Source organism: Pongo abelii, chromosome 10, assembly GCF_028885655.2.
Source record: "Pongo abelii isolate AG06213 chromosome 10, NHGRI_mPonAbe1-v2.0_pri, whole genome shotgun sequence".
NCBI classification, from domain to species: Eukaryota; Metazoa; Chordata; class Mammalia; order Primates; family Hominidae; genus Pongo; species Pongo abelii.
Window position 1 is genome coordinate 123,337,170 of NC_071995.2, and position 16,100 is coordinate 123,353,269.

Consider the following 16,100-nt stretch of genomic DNA (forward strand, 5'->3'; position numbering starts at 1 on the left):
GTTCAGATTCCAGAGCCCGGGGCTGTTTCCCCACATTACAGATAAGGAAAGTGAAGCATAGAGAAGGGACTGCCCACCCCACGTTGCCTGGTACTGGAAGAAACAGGATCTGAACCTGGACAGACTGGCTAGAAATCCTAAACTTTCACCCGCCATTCTCGTGCTGTCTAATGCGGCAGCCTGTGTGGCTATTCAAAGGCACATTTAATATGTATATTAAACAAAAATTAAAAATCAGTTCCTCAGTCACAGTAGGCACATTTCAAATGCTCAACAGTGGAATGTGGCCATCCTGCAGATACACAGTGTTTCCGTCATGGCAGAAAGTTCTGTGGATGTGCTCCTGTCCAATAAACGTAAAGGGCATAAAAACCAGTGAGCACCCAGGAACTTGGGAAGGGCTCGGCACATGTCTGTGACACCGCTGTCACTGATGCTAGAATGGAGATTCAGAGCAAACACTCCCCCTCCCCCTGCCCATTCACACCTGCTTCTTCTTCAGCTTAGAGATCTGCTGCTCCACCATGGTGATCTCTCGGTCCACGCGGTCCATGTTCTGGATCAGCTCCTCCTTGGACAGCCGTGGAGGCACCAGCTCCAGCTCAGGGTCAGTGTGCGGGGGGCTGGGGGGAGACACTGGTTCCAGCTTGCCTGTCAGGCTACGGTCCTGTGGCAGAAAAAAAAACGGGCATGGGGTCAGCACAGGGGACACCCCCAGTCTATACAACCCTGTGATGGTTAATACTGTCAACCTGATTGGATTGAAGGAGGCAAAGTATTGATCCTTGGTATGTCTGTGAGGGTGTTGCCAAAGGAGATTAACATTTGAGTTGGTGGGCTGGAGAAGGCAGACCCATCCTTAATCTGTGTAGGCACCATCTAATCAGCTGCCAGCGAATATAAAGCAGACAGAAAAATGTGCAAAGGCAAGACTGGCCTAGCCTCCCAGTCTACACCTTTCTCCCGTGCTGGATGCTTCCTGCCCTCAAACATCACATTCCAAGTTCTTCAAGCTTTGGGACTCAGACTGGCTTCCTTGCTTCTCAGCTTGCAGATGGCCTGTTGTGGGACCTTGTGATCATGTGAGTTAATACTCCCTAATAAACTCCCCTTTATGTAATATATATATAATATATATTTTCTATTAGTTCTGTCCCTCTAGAGAACCCTGACTAATGTAGTTGCCAACTTTTTGCCTGCTGCCATCCATGTAAGATGTGACTTGCTCCTCTTTGCCCTCCGCCATGATTGTGAGCCCTCCACAGCCACATGGAACTGTGAGTCCAATTAAACCTCTTTCTTTTTTAAATTGCCCGGTCTTGGGTATGTCTTTATCAGCAGCATGAAAATGGACTAATACACACCCCCTCCCCAATACACCCCTGGCTTCCATCCCTGACTCCAGGCCCAGAGTTCTGGACATCTGTCAGGACAGTCCTCACCTGTGCAAGGATCCCATCCCCATCCCAGCCATCACCCATTCTCCAAAATTCAGAGTCCTTTACGGCCTTCAAGATGTGGTTCAAATGCTCTTGCTACATGAATGGTTTCCCAGCCTCTCCTCAAGTTGTGAAGTCTTCCAGCTCCCTGTTCCCGTAACACACTTCTCTTCTTCCACTTACCCCATCTGTGTATTCCCCACCAGCCCAAGGAACCAAGACCCACAGCCTCCATTCTCCCAAGGCCTGGCCTCTGCAGACCCTCTGTAAGCATTCGTTCATGAAGCTCAGTTCAAACACGCAAGTTCCAGAAGCATGCAGCCAACACACATGTGGCTTTGCAGAAAACGTATGTTTCCAAACACACGGAAAAGCCATCAGAATGGGCTACAGATAAACTAAAAGGAGTTATCTCGGCAGCAGGGCAGAAGAAGGTATTTTTACTTTCTTCTTTTTATTTGCCCGTTATTTTTTCTGATTTTCTTTCACTGGGAGTTACTCTTTGTGTAATACAGCTGTTTTTGAAAATGTGCTTAACAACAAAGGAAGCCTGCATTCAGTTATCCATGGACGCCTTCATCCCACCAGCTAAAGTCCGGTGCACACAGGCTGTGCTGGGAACACTCTCGGGATACGGTGTTTAGAAAAAACAACCCAGGCCTCACCTGTGCAGCCCTGGGTTCAAATCCCAGCCCCCTCTGCCACTCTCCAGTTCCGTGACCTCCAGCAGATCATTCAACTGCTTCCTGCCTCAGTTCCTCATCTGCTCAATGGGGAGAACAGTTGGCACCTCCCCGGTCCTTGTGAGTCTTGAATGAGTTAATGGCTCTGAGCCTGGCATACCGTAAGCCTCAATAAATGTTGGCTGGGATTGTCCTCCCCTAGCCGAGCTCCAGAACCCAGCCCCCGCCCTGTGCCATCCTTGGGGCCAAGCTGGCAGCTGCTGGCAGACAAGGCCCAGAGCAGCGCCAGGCCACCACCTCCCCGCTCCCGCAGCAGCTGCACCCAGAGGACACAGGGTGCATTATTCTCCGGACAACTGCAGCCTGGGGGCCACCGAGTGCCCCCCCAACCTCAGGATTCACAGAGGCTGCATCATCTTCTGTCCACTCCTGCCATCCTCAGGGCCTCTGTCCTCCCCTCACCCCACAGAGCCCCAGCAAGACCCACAGGGGCCAAGAGTCTTGGAGTCACATTAGGTTTGCCTCTGGCCTCTGTTACCATGTGAGATGTGGGGGCAAGGACAGCAGGGGCCTGGACAACCCGGTGCTCCCTCCATACACATGGACTCCTCAAGGGAAATAGAGAAAAGGGCTCACATCCCTCAATCACCCCAATGCAGTCCTCCATGCTCCTCAGGCCACCTCTCTCAGGGACACCTAGAAATCACACCTGGGGCCACTCACAGCTCAGCCCATCCCAGTCCTCTGCACACCCCATGAAGTGGATCCCACAACAGCCCTCCGAGGGGACTGCTGCTCCATCTCCATTACGCAGAGGCAGAAACAGAGCCTGGAGGCCACTGAGGCTGGATGCCAGAGGCCGGCACTTTCCTATAAAGGGCCAGATGGTAAAAAATAGCTCCAGCTTTGAGGGCCACAAGGTCTCTGTCTCATCTACTCACCCCTGCCATTGTATTGCAAAAGCAGCCACAGGCAATGGGGAACAAATGGGCGTGGCTGTGTGCCAATAAAACTTTATTTACAAAAACACACTGAGGGCCAGATTTGGAGCTTGCTGGAGTTTGCTGGCCTCCTGCTCTAAGCAATTCACAAGTCTTAATCCACATAACTGTCATAACCTCTGTGGGAAGTGGGATTTCTGTTCGACGACATGCCCAAGGCCACTCAGCGTCCTACCTTGGAAGGTGCTTGAAGGGGGAGGCTGCAGGGGCTCCCACGTCAGAAATGGCCACACATCTGCTCACCCCACAGAACCGTGGGGCTGAGCCACGTGGGGACCCCATGTGGGGTCCCAGTCACATATCCGTTCACCCCACAGAACCACAGGGCTGAGCATAAGCGCCAAAGCAGCACCCCTTCCAGGGACCCAGAGTGCAGGACCTCCAGATATTCAAGGCAAAAGTGTGTGTTGAAGAAAAACTCCCTAGAAAAAGCCTCAGGAGTGTGTATGCACGTACCAGTGGGTGTGGGGCCCTCACTGCTCCCCAACAGGAGGGCAGGCAGGGGGCCATGGGCACCTGACCCCACCCACAGCAAACCATGGACAGCTCATGCATCTGGCACCCCCGGGCCTTTGCACAGGCTGGCTCCGCTGCCCAGAGAGCCCAACACCCCTTCTGTGCCAACCGACATCAGACGTCCCCACGCCACCGCCCAGCCCCTCACTGTGGTCCACCTTGGGTGCTTGGCTGGTCTCTCCCTGCAGCCCATGTCATTTCTTGAGGTTCTTAAGACAAAAGGTAGCAGCAAACATGGCACCCAGAGCCCAGTCGCACTACTGGTGGCAAGAAACATCTCCACTATCCTATCTCTGCTCTTCCACCTGGACCAAGAAGAGAGATAACAGAGCAAGGACAAGAATGCGGAAGGAAGGGCTCTGAGGGCCAGGCCACCCTAAAACTGTGAGAGCAAACTGCTCATCCAACCTGGGAATAATTCTCCAAAGCAACATTAACAAAAAGAAGGTTTCCATTCCCAGGGCTAACAGGCAGCACCAGGAGTAGAAGCAGCAGCTGGCAACCACTAGCAACGCTTGGAAAACTTGCTGGAAACTTACTTCCTTTAAACTCTCCATGGATAAAAGCCGTTGTCTTTAATGGCTTCTTCTTTAAGTACGGGTTTAGCTTTTATTCACAGCAAAATTGCACAAGTAAGTCCATCACCTGATGAACAGATAAATAAAACATGGCATATCCATACAAAGCAATGTGAAGGGCCGGACCTGGAGGCCGAGGCAGGGGGATCGCTTGAGCCCGGGAGTTCAAGACTGCCTGGGCAACATAGCAAGACCCCATCTTTATTAAAAAAAAAAAAAAAAAGGAATGAAGCACTGACCCAGGCTACACTGTGGATGAACCCCGAGAATATGATGCTGAGTGAAAGTGGCCAGACATAAAAGGCTGCAGAGTGTACGATTCCACTTACGTGAAATGTCCAGAAGAGGCAAATCCAGAGAGATGGACAGTGATTCGTGGTTGCCAGGAAAAAGGAGGAGGGGGAAGTGGGGGGTGACATGGTTTGGCCGTGTCCCCACCCAAATCTCATCTTGAATTGTAGTTCCCATAATTCCCACATGTCGTGGGAGGGGCCAAGTGGAGGTCACTGAATCATGGGGGCGGTTTCCCCCGTCCTGTTCTCGTGATGGTGAGTGAGTTCTCACGAGATCTGATGGTTTATAAGGGGCTTTCCCCACTTCTGCTCAGCACTTCTTGCTGCTGCCATGTGAAGAAGGACGTGTTTGCTCCCTCTTCCACCACGACTGTGAGTTTCCTGAGGCCTCTCCAGCCATGCAGAACTGTGAGTCAACTAAACCTTTTGCTATTATAAATTACCCAGTCTCGGGTATGTCTTTATTAGCAGTGTAAGAACAGACTAATACAGGGAGTGACTGATTAACGAGTATGGGGGTCTCCTTTTGGGGTGATGAGAATGATCTAGAACTAGATAGGTGACAGCTGCACAACATTGTAAATGTCCTACAAGCCAACGAGCTCTTCACTTTAATGTGGTTACTTTTTTGTGAACCGCCCCTCAATTGAAAAAGAAGAGGCAAACCTGGATTGCCAAGAGCGCTTCCCCTGGTGCTGGGTTTCCCCAGGACGGGGGCTGAGGGAGCCTGGCGGTCAGGCCTGCAGGCGCACTCCCAATGACTGTCCACCTTCCCACCCACCCAAAGCCGCAGGGAGCAAAACAACAAACTAATACACCCCGCCCAAGTTGCCAGGGGGCAGTGGGTACCTTTCACTCATCAGATGCCCCTGGTGTAAAACTTCAAGCTAGCGTGAAAAAGAAAAGTTTATTATGCAAAACTGAAGACACAGAGGCAGAAAAGCCCCTCAGCTCCCCTGTGCCAGCTCCAGGAAAAAGCAGGGCCCAACTTCATGCACTCCCAGTACACCCCCTACTCCAGCCACAGGTTCTAGGACAGGCATGGGCCCACTCACGGTGAGGAGGAAAAGCAGTTTGGGGCTAGAAATGTGGAGAGAAGGAGGGAGAGTTCTCTCTTTTTGCCGGCCTTGAACCTGGGAGGAGGAAGGCCTGGAGTCACCAGCTTCCTTCCTGCTAACACACGAAGATCCTGTGAAAGACGGCAGAGCCAAGGGATGAAAAGGGACAGGGTCCTGAGGACATCGTGTCACCTAGATCAAGCTGTACCTGAAGCTAACCAATGCTGGACTTCAGTTATGTGAGCCAGAATTCATGTTTAAATTTGATAGGGGTTGTCTGTCCTCCTTAGAGATTTTCAGAGATAGTGCTATTTGTGACAATTCTAAAGTCCCCAAAACAAAGTTCGGTGAATTCCCAAGGAAGTCTCTGATGCCACAGAACTCCAGAAGCTGAAGAGCAGAGAAGCATCAGAAAACAGGAACACGGTGGGGCAGAGGGGGCACACACAGAAAAATCCCATCAAATTCCTGCCTCAGGCGCCCAGCTGAATTCCACACAGCAGATGCAGAAAACCTCTCAACTCGCTCTCCCAGGCATCTTCCCTTGCTCAGACTTTCCAAATCTCTTCACAGCCTGGAGCAATTACTGCAGCCAGGCTGGCCAGGCCCCAGCACCAAGCCCGTCACACCGCCCCCCCACCTTGTGGTCCAAGCAGAGAGGAGAGAGAGACAGACACAGAGACGAAGACAGACAGACAGACAGATCGAGAAACAGAAATGGACATAGATGAAGACAGAGAGAAACAGAGACAGAAAGAGACGTGGTGACAGACAGACACAAAGAGAAAGAGACAGAGATAGAGGGACACAAAGAGAAAGAGATGGAGAGGCAGAGACACAGACAGAGACAGACACAGAGACTAAGAGAGATCCCAGAGGGCGCAGCACAGGCAGAGGGATTCCTGACAAGAAAAGGGAAGGCCAGGCAGGCAGAAAGAACCACAGAGCAACGGTAAGGGACGGAGACCCTCTGGAACCCACAGGCCAGAGGGTGCGGACATGCCGGAGAGGCAGGCAGGCAGCGACTCACCCCGGGGCCTGCTCTCTGCGCAGAGACAAAAAGTGCACCTGGGGGACAACGGCCCAGTCAGGGGTTGGTCACCCTCCAAGGCTGGGCCCTCAGCTGCCTGCGCACAAACACATGCACACACACGCACACACACAAACACACGCACACATGCATATGCACACACATGCGTGCACACGCACACACACATGCACACACACGCCCACACACAAACACACGCACACATGCATATGCGCACACATGCATATGCACACACATGCGCACACACGCACATGCACGGACACATGCACACACGCACACAAACACACGTACACACATGCACACTCGCGCGTGCACACACAAACACGCATGGACACACACACACACACACAGGCACATGCGCGCACATACACACGCATACACACACAGGCACGTGCAAACACACATGCACACACACAAACACATGGACACACGCACGCTCACACAGGTGCATGCACACATACACACGCACACGCACGCACACGCACACACAAGTGCATGCACACATACACACGCACACGCACACACACACGCCCATGCCCACACACAAACGCACACACACACGCATGCACAGACGCATGCACACGCACGCACACACGCACGCGCGCATGCGCACACACACCCCGGCCTGCTATCCATCCAGGCCCCACTTCAGGGGAGTTGTTCAAATGGAAACATCTCTCCCAGGAGGCTGGGCTAAAATTCTCTCCTGTCTTCTATAACAACAAAATAAAAAGAGGAGAAAGCAGATTCCAGCGCTAATGGGGGATGCCAGGCAGAAGGAGGAGGGCACCCCACCAGGGAGACCAGAGGGGACCCAGAGCAGCAGGTCAACCTGGAGGCAGGCATGGGGTGCACTCCCAGCGGCCTGGGCCTGAATCCCGTTCCCCCGCATCCAGCTCACTCAGCCTGGGGCCGTCTACAAAAGGGGGGTCACAGACCCCACCTTCTTGGGCTGGGAAGAGATCAGGGAACGACACTGGCTGGGCATGGCTTGGCACCTGGCAGGCAGTCGGCGCTCACTTAATGGCACCCGCCATCCCTATCAGCATTCTTAACACCGAGTGAATCCTCCTGCGTGCCAGCCTCCTGATAAAGGAGGTGCCTCACCCTAGGGGTCCACCATTCAATCCAATCCGGCCGCACTGGGCAGAAAAGGGGACCCTGTAGGCCTGAGTGGCCACTTTCCTCCCCGGGGCTGGCTCCCAGTCCCCACCACCCACCCCTACTCCTGCTGCAGGAGGAGGATCACCTTTGCCCTGAGGCTGCTAAGGAGCCCCAGGGCTGTGCAGGGAGGGGCCTGTGTCACAGCTGGCTGGGCACCAGGCTACAACAAGGATGAGGATGCCACCTGGACACAGTCCCCACCCCGGCCTGGGCAGTCAGACACAGCTGGGTGGCTGAGTGACCCTAGGGGACAGAAGCCTCTGGGGACACTGCCTGCGATTCCCCCACCAGCCCTGCCATCGGCATCCTCTGTGGAAGCTGGAGAGGGAACAAGCCTCCAGCCTGGTATGTCCTGAGCTTTACTGAAACCACAGCAAACTTCCACAGCAGCAAACCACAGGTGCTTAATCTGTGCACATCCTCACCACCGCCACCGTCTAGGTTCCACTTTCTGTTTCAAAGAGGAGTGAAATCAAAGGGGTGTCTAGAGCACTGGAGGCGTGGCAGGCCCCAGGCTGGACACACATGTGGGAGGTGTCTCTCCAGCCAAGAAATGGCCACAGGCCAAGCACCCCCAGGCGCCTTTGTCCGGCTGTGAGTTGTGAGTTCCTGCAAGGGCTGACTGGGCTCAAAGGGCCCTGGACTCCAGGAGAGTCGGGGAAGGATGGGGAGCAGATGGGAGTAGGGGGTGGGGGAGCAAGGGGATGGGGGAGGTGAGTGGATGGGGGAGGGGCAAGGCCACTGGTGGGAGACGATGGCAGGCAGAACCCATGGGTGAGGGGCGGCTGGGAGGTGAGGGGGAGGGGCAGGTAATGAAGGCAAGGACAGATGGCCGCAGGCAGACGGGCTGGGTGGCGCTGGGTGGAGGCTGGGAGCGGCTCTGTGGTAGGGAGGTCGCCCCAGGGGATCAGCAGGGAGAGATGGCAAGAGCCGAGGAAGCAGGGGGTGAGGGGGAGTGAGCAGGACAGGGGGGCTGTTTGGGTGGAAAGAAAGAGAGGGAGGAAGAAGGAGGGAGGAAGGTGTAGAAGGAGAGAAAGAAGGGGAGGAGGGGCGGAAGGATGTGCTGGAAAGGTTGGGCGTCAGGGCAGGGATGCTGGCTGGGGTACCCGAGGGGGCAGTGCCCGAGAGGAGCTGGCATCGACACCAGTCCCAAGCCCAGACCCAAGTGCAGGCGGCCAAGCCCCAGGCCACAGAGACCCCCTTCGAGGCCAGCAGGGCCCCTGTGGCTGAATCTCACACCCCAGGAGGACGTGGTGGGGCTGCAGCCTCAGCCATGAGTGGCCTCGAGAGTCCCCACAGGGCTAGCCACAGGTCTCCCCTGCCATGCAGGCCCTGGAGGGCAGCCAGGACTGGAAGGAGCAAGGAAAGAGGAATGTGCCTGGGGGAGGGCGCTCCTGCCAAGGGCACAGCCGGTGCAAAGGTCCCCAGGTGGGAACGTGCCTGGCGTGTTTGAGGAACTCCAGGGTGGCCTGGGAGGCTGTACGTGAGTGGTTGAGAGGGCTGGTGCAGGGAGATGAGGTCAGGGAAGAGACGGGGCTGGATCACGCCGGACCTGCAGCCCGTGGCAAGGATTTTGGCTTTTTCCTGCTTGAAACAGGAGCCATGGATGGTTTGGAGCACAGGGGGGACACACAGGGGGACGCAGTCGTCTGCCTTTATAAGAGCACTCTGGCTGCTGCTTGGAAGATAAACTGAAGGGGGTAGAGGGAGGCAGGAGTGGGGAGACCCAGGAGGAGGCTACTGCAAAGTTTCCGGAGAACAATGATGAGCTCAGGCCGGGGGTGGCCTCAGGTGTGGGCAGAGGGCTGGAATTGGGATATTTTAGGGCAGAGGTGTCAGGATTTGCTGATGGCCTGGAAGTACGCAGGAGAGCAGGGAGGTGGCCAGGGTGGAGTCCCTGAGTGCCAACAAGAGCACAGCTGCATCCGCCGGGGGAGGTTCCTGAGCAGGCTCTCAGGCGCATGCGGTCTGTTGGCTAGGAGCTCATTAACTGACCTCCACTTTCCTGTGACAACTTGGTGAGGCAGGGGCTGCCCCAGTGGCAGGGAGGCCAAGCCAACCAACAACCACACAGACACACCAGCCCCTCCCTCCCCTGGCCCCAGAGGCAGCCCTGTGGGTGTCTGGCAGGTGTGCAGGTGTCGGGGGCCACAGCCACTCAGAGAAGGAGGGGAAGCCCGGCCATCCCAGCCCCAAGACAGCTCCCCCACCTCCTGCCAGCCCAAGCCCACCCCAGGGATATCCCAGGTTCCACGCGGGTATCCTCTCTCCCCAAGAGAAGGCTGAGTCTGGCCCAGGTGGCCTGGCCCTGTAGCCAGACCACCACCCATGCCAGCTCACGGGTGCCAAGCAGTTCCCACGCATGGGGCCCACAGCCGAGCCCTCTACCCACATGACCAGGTGACACCCTGCCCACAAGGTCCCAGATTAGTGAGGAAGAAACAGGGCTCAGAGAGGCGCAAAGGCAGCACAGCTGTGGAGGTGGGGGTGGTGGAAATCGCACCTGGGTCACCTGAGGGCAGATGGACGGAGGGCCCTGGGATAAGTGAGTGCCCAGGTGAGGCCTGGGCCCACCTGCAATGCCAGGCAGCCCCCCTATGGAGATGCAGACGAGCCTAAAGTTGTCTGGCTCCCCTGCCCAAAGTGCATCCACAGTCCCTCAGGCCTGGGTGGCTACAGACTCAACCCACGCCAGCCCGGTGCCACATGGTGGCCCAAGGAGCAGCCAGACTGGGCAGCAGAAGGAGGCTTTGTCACTCTAGGGGTCCAGGCCATGTCCTAACCAAGCACCGCTCCTTTAGTGCTGAGCCAACTCTGTCCCATCTCACTTTGCGGGACTCTGGAGTCTCCCCTCCCTGACTCTTAAGAATCCAGAAGCCCCAGGTGCCTGGCAGAGCCCTGAGCTGTCCACCTCGCGGGCCGGGGTTCAAGGCCCAGGGGGCTGCCTGCTGTGCAGGGCTCGAGGCAGGGGTCACTGGGCTCCCTGTTCCAAGCAAGCACGGAACCAAACAACCCACCCTCGAGGAAGCTCTCAGAATGTGCTGAAAGCTGACCACCAACCACAGGACAGTCCTGACCCCCATCGAATGGCAGCTCTCTGCTCCACGGCACCCCAGGCCCTCCCATCCCAGCTCTCCCCTCCCTCACGCCAGCTGCCCCGTGACCACAAGCCTGTTCCTGCCCCAGGGCCTTTGCACTTGCTGCTCTGCCTACCTGGAACACCTTCCCCACTTCTTCCCACGCTCTGGCACCTCCAGAGACCCGGCGCCTGCCCTCTTCCTGCCACCCAGCTCTGTGCAACCAGTGCTTGGCCCACCTCCAAGCCTTTGCCCGAGCTGCCCCCTCCCTGCACACCTACCTGCCACCTCCCACCCAGCCCAACCAGCAGCAGAACCTCAAGCGGCAGAGGAGCTCCCAGCTGGGAGCCCAGGCTTACCTTGGTGAGGTCTTCAGATCCCGCAGGCTGGCCCGCGGCCAGCAGGGGTGCCGGTCGCAGCAGAGGGTCAGGCAGCAGCTCTAGCCGAGGGCGCTTGCTTTCAATGAACTCCATCTCTGACTTCCCCAGCTCGGGCAGGTATGAGTGGGACTCTGGCCGCAGGTGGAGCTCCTGGGACCTGCGGGAGGCAAGGCATCCAACGTCACACAGCAGATTGCGGCTCTGAGAACTCGCGAGGCCCCAACCACCCTCTGCGCCGAGCATCTACTATGCACCATGCTCTGTATGATCCTGCAAGGAAGGTGTTCACAGAAGCCCACCTCCCACGGTCCCACAGCAGGGCAAGAATCCAATGCAGCGCTGCCTTCCTTCAGGTCCACATTCACCGAGGACATTTACAAGGAGGGAGTGCACTACAGTGGCACTGGAACACCCCAGAGTGACTGCCCCTCCCTCGCCACGGACCACCCCCACCGTCCCCACCTGGGGCTGGCTACAATGCAGAATCTCTAATACCATCTGAGGCCTACTGAGTCAGACTCTGCATTTTAACAAGATAGCCGGGTGGTTCACAGGCACAGTCCATCCGGGAAACGCTGTGAGCCTAACGCAGATAACAGCACCCGTGATGCCATTTCCCTCTCACCCACACAGGGCAGACATCGCTGGCCGATCGCAGAACTCCTGCTGCTGAACCTGGCCTAACCACCTTCTCAACTCAGCCCAGCAAGCCCAGTGCAGAGACTGGAGCTGCCCAGCCTCCCCAGCGACTGGCTCTCCTGAACCCTCCTCCGCAGTGCGCCTAGAGAGGGCACGGCCTCACCTAACTAAGCACACCCCACAGAGCTGGGACTCCTCCACCTCTGAGGCTCCAGCCATCACCCACCAGAAAGAGCCTGAACATGGGCCTTGCTGAAATGCTTTTCCCGGAGGCTAAGCAGGGAATCCACAGCTGTTCCCCTCCTGCACAAGCCCTGCCTGGCCTGGCCCTCACTGTCCCACCACTGCACTCCCACCCCAAGGCCTCTGCACCTGCTGGGCTCTGCCTGGAGCATTGAGACCTCAGGCCCTCCATGTGAGCTCCTCCCCTTCAAGTCGTGGTGCAGATGGCGCCTCCTTGTCCCAGGCCAGATCACACCACACCTACCTGTCTGCTCTCCCTCCAACGCCCTCCCACACGCTTGGTGACAACAGGTGTTTCCTGGCCACCTCCCCCACCCTAGAATGAACGCAGGGTGGTTCACCTGTCTTGTTCATGGCTGTCCCCAGGTACTGGTGCACAGTAGGTGTCCAATCAGTGCCTGTAGACTGACTGAATGCTGCCCACTGCAGCACGGGCTGGGGCCGTGTTGCTGGCCACCCCTGGGGAGCGAGGCAGCCACCCCTCTGTGCTCACCTCCCTGGAGGGCCCTCAAGTCCTTGTCCCTCCAATGCTGGGTCCCAAGACATCCCCCTCTTCAAGGCCCAGAACCTAGGGCTTCACCATTACATGGGGCTTGGCAGGAAGCACATGGTGTTTTCTCTTAAACATGATAGCAGCACTGCAGTGGCTCAAATAATGTCCTCCCAAAATCCACGGCCACTGGAACCTCAAAATACAACGTCCTCCCAAAATCCACAGCCACTGGAACCTCAAAATATAACGTCCTCCCAAAATCCACGGTCACTGGAACCTCAAAATACAACATCCTCCCAATATCCACGGCCACTGGAACCTCAAAATAAGACCTTCTTTGGACCTAGGGTCATTGCAGATGGACTTAAGCTAAGATGAGGCCATCCTGGATTAGGATGACTGGGGTCCTTGTAACACAACAAGAGAACACAGAGACAGACAAGGAAATGGCCACGTGAGACAGAGGCAGAGGCGGAGATTGGACCGACACAGCCACAGCCGAGGAACGCCTGTAGCCCCCAGAAGCTGGAGGAGACAGAAAAGCATCCTCCCCTCGAGCCTTCCGAGGGGGCGCGGCCCTGAGGACGCCCTGACTTCAGATCACGGGAATGCACTTCTGTGGCTTGAAGCCACCCAGTTTGTGGCACGTTGTGATGGCAGGCCCAGGAAACCAATCCAGGATCAGAAGGCACGCTGCTTTGGCCTCCCCTCCTCCAGACGCCTGCGCCCACCTGAGTTCACCAGCCCCACCTGCTCTGGGGCCCTGGGACACCTCCATGGTACCATGAAGGGCTGGGGCCTGGTGCCTCGACTTCTAGTCCTGGCTGAGTAAACAAGGGCCCATCCCTCGACCTCGCAGCCTCAGCTGCCCCATCTGAGAAATAGGCACAATTCCCCACACCTCAGCCGTCTCCAGCAGAAGCTCCTAGAGAAGGTGGGAGAAAGAACGTGGCCTACCGATCCCAAATGAATGCATGGAGAGCTGGCTCTGGCCCAGCCCTGACCCTCCCCTTGCTGTAGTCCCTCCAGCTCCCCACCCAACCTCCCTCCCACCCCTCCCCCCACCTCCCTCCCACCCCCCCACCTCCCTCCCACCCCCCCACCTCCCTCCCACCCCCCCACCTAACCTGTTCATTCCCCTCCCACCTGGATCAAGGAAAGTAAGGCTGGCCCGGCACAGGCACACACCAGAGGGCGTCCTCTGCCAGCTGGAGAAGAAGGAGGAATGGGAGGGGAGGGCAGGGAACCCAGGGGCACCAGGTGTGGACTTGAATCTTTCCACAGCAGCCCATCCCTGCTGCAGCCCAGCTTGGAGGTCCCCACTGCTGCCCAAACCCACAGAGGCCACTGAAGTTCCATGCTGGAAGTCCGAGGGCCACGTGGCTCTTCCCTGCTCGTCCCCATCCTCACCCCGAGTCACGGCCACACCAGGTCAAGGGTGAACACACGGCCCGACATCCCCTCATTTCACAGGACCCTGTGTGCTCCTGCTCTGCCACGGGCCTCTGCTTCTCCATCTGAGAAGGAGCTCTCACGCCCTGGACAGGGAGGCAGCAACTCTCTTCTCACCGTTCATTCCCGGGCTGGAACTCGGACAGCAGGGAGGGCCTCCGCCGCTGGGGCTGGATGATGGAGCCGGGCGACAGGTGGGAGGCATAGTCGCGGGAGTGGTGCTGGTACTCCAGGAGCCCGACGTCCTGCAGGAGGGGACAGAGGAGCGGTGAGCACGGGCGGGCACACTGGGCAAGGCCGTGGACTCCCTATTCAGGCTCGCTCCTGCCCTAGGCAGATAAGCCCAAGTCCTGCAGGGAACCTCAGGGACCGTCTGGCCAGAGGCTACCCCTGGGGCCGAACGCCAAGGAGGAGAAGGAACACAGACAGCTGAACGGCCCTGGGCTGCGTCCTTCCCACACAGCATCCCAAGGACCCACGATCACGCCCACCTTCCAGATGAGACCGCTAAGCCTGGGAGGTCTGATGGGGCTGTCTGAGGCCACAGGCTAGTACAGGTCTGGAACCATCCTAACCACGGCCTCTGTCTGCCGGCCACGCTGGCGTTGATTGGGGGGCCAGAGTAGAGGAAGCTGTCTTCGCTTTTCTACCCTCCCACCCCATCCTACCCCTGCCAGGCTGTGGGTCCCTCCAGCCTGAGGAGCTGAAGCTTGGAAATGCAGGCCTGGGAAGACAGGACTGAAGGTGCATACGGGGCAGCATTATTTGTAAAAACAGAAATGCATTTGCAGCAACAACTGAGAAAAGGCTCAACCTAGATGCCCAGCTCTTGGCAGGGTGGGTAAGTGATGCCCACGTAAGGGAACGAGGCTCGGGCCTCACTTGCCAGGAGAAGGATGGATGGTGGCAAGTGATGGTGACAAACACCCGACAGCCAGCGAGGCCCAAAGACCAGGTTTCAGAACGAAGCCACCCCTGACCCCAAGCCCGCCCTGTAAAAGAGGAACTCCCCCTCGTATCACAGCCAGAAGGGTAAGCCTTAGGCAGACCCTCCTCCTTTAATAACACGCCGCCATCCATTTGACAAAGACTCTCCTTGCCCACACCTGAGTCAAGTTCCTCTGACCCATCCTCTCTCCACGGGACCTCGGCCTTGGCCTTGCGGGGCTCTGCCCAGCTGCAGGAATCCTGCTAAGTCAGTCTAGAGGAACCCCCCACCCTCAAGCGCTCCTCTTAGTAATTTTCCATCCACTGACCCCTCCATCTGCCCTGCAGCTAGGCTATGAGGCCCCAGCTGTCTTGGCCGTATTTGGAGCTGAGCCCGGTCTCTCTCCCTTATTGTGACAGTCTTGACGCTGATAGCACAATTGTCCTGTATAGTCTTCCTGCTTAACAAGTGTCCAAATACTTTTTTCTTTAACACATTATCCATTATCATAGGGGGGAAAACTCAATATCAACAAATTAGATGTATACCAATTGCCAAGTACACCCAGATTTGAGAAACATTAAACTGTTTAAAAAAAAAAAAAAAAGACAGGAACAAGCCTCTCAAACAAAACAAGACAGGCTTCACTTATGCACCAATTCCCATAGATTAGTTCTGTCTGCCTGGAATACTCAGTTATGCTGTTTGCGGCAATCAGTTAGTGATGTCTGACACAGGTAAGGCTTTAGAGAGTGGGATTACAAGTGACTTCGTTTCTTCTTGGCACCTTTTTTAAGTTTTCCCAATTTTCCATAAAAATCTAGTCACTCTTTTGTTGTCTGGCTTTTTCAACAAGGCAGTTATTTTTGCAAAGAGAATCAGAGACAATGCCAGGTAGGTGCGTTGATAATGTATCTGTTGCAGACCCAACAAAATCAGCACATAAGAGCCCGGGAGCCCAGAGGCCAGGAAGAATGAGCAAGCGGAATCCATGGGGACCCTGGCAGCCTCAGAAGCTGGAAAAGTTGGGGAAAGGACCTCCCTGGACAGTCCGATGTAGATTCCAAAAGCTGCAAGGCCTCCAACAGAAGGTGTGTCTTTGGCCCTG

General features: G+C 56.4%; 1 protein-coding gene across 50 annotated transcripts in view; it reads right to left on the reverse strand.

The window, feature by feature from the left end:
• NCOR2 (nuclear receptor corepressor 2) overlaps nt 1–16,100 on the reverse strand; it is a 247,317-nt gene that overhangs the window by 148,571 nt on the left and 82,646 nt on the right. For all 50 annotated transcript variants that reach the window (XM_063712304.1, XM_063712300.1, XM_063712303.1 and 47 more), the window contains 3 exons: nt 14,182–14,309; nt 11,217–11,394; nt 488–667 (listed from right to left, as the gene is read on the reverse strand). In XM_063712304.1, the coding sequence (XP_063568374.1) occupies nt 488–667; nt 11,217–11,394; nt 14,182–14,309 (486 nt within the window). The remainder of the gene's footprint in view (nt 1–487; nt 668–11,216; nt 11,395–14,181; nt 14,310–16,100) is intronic.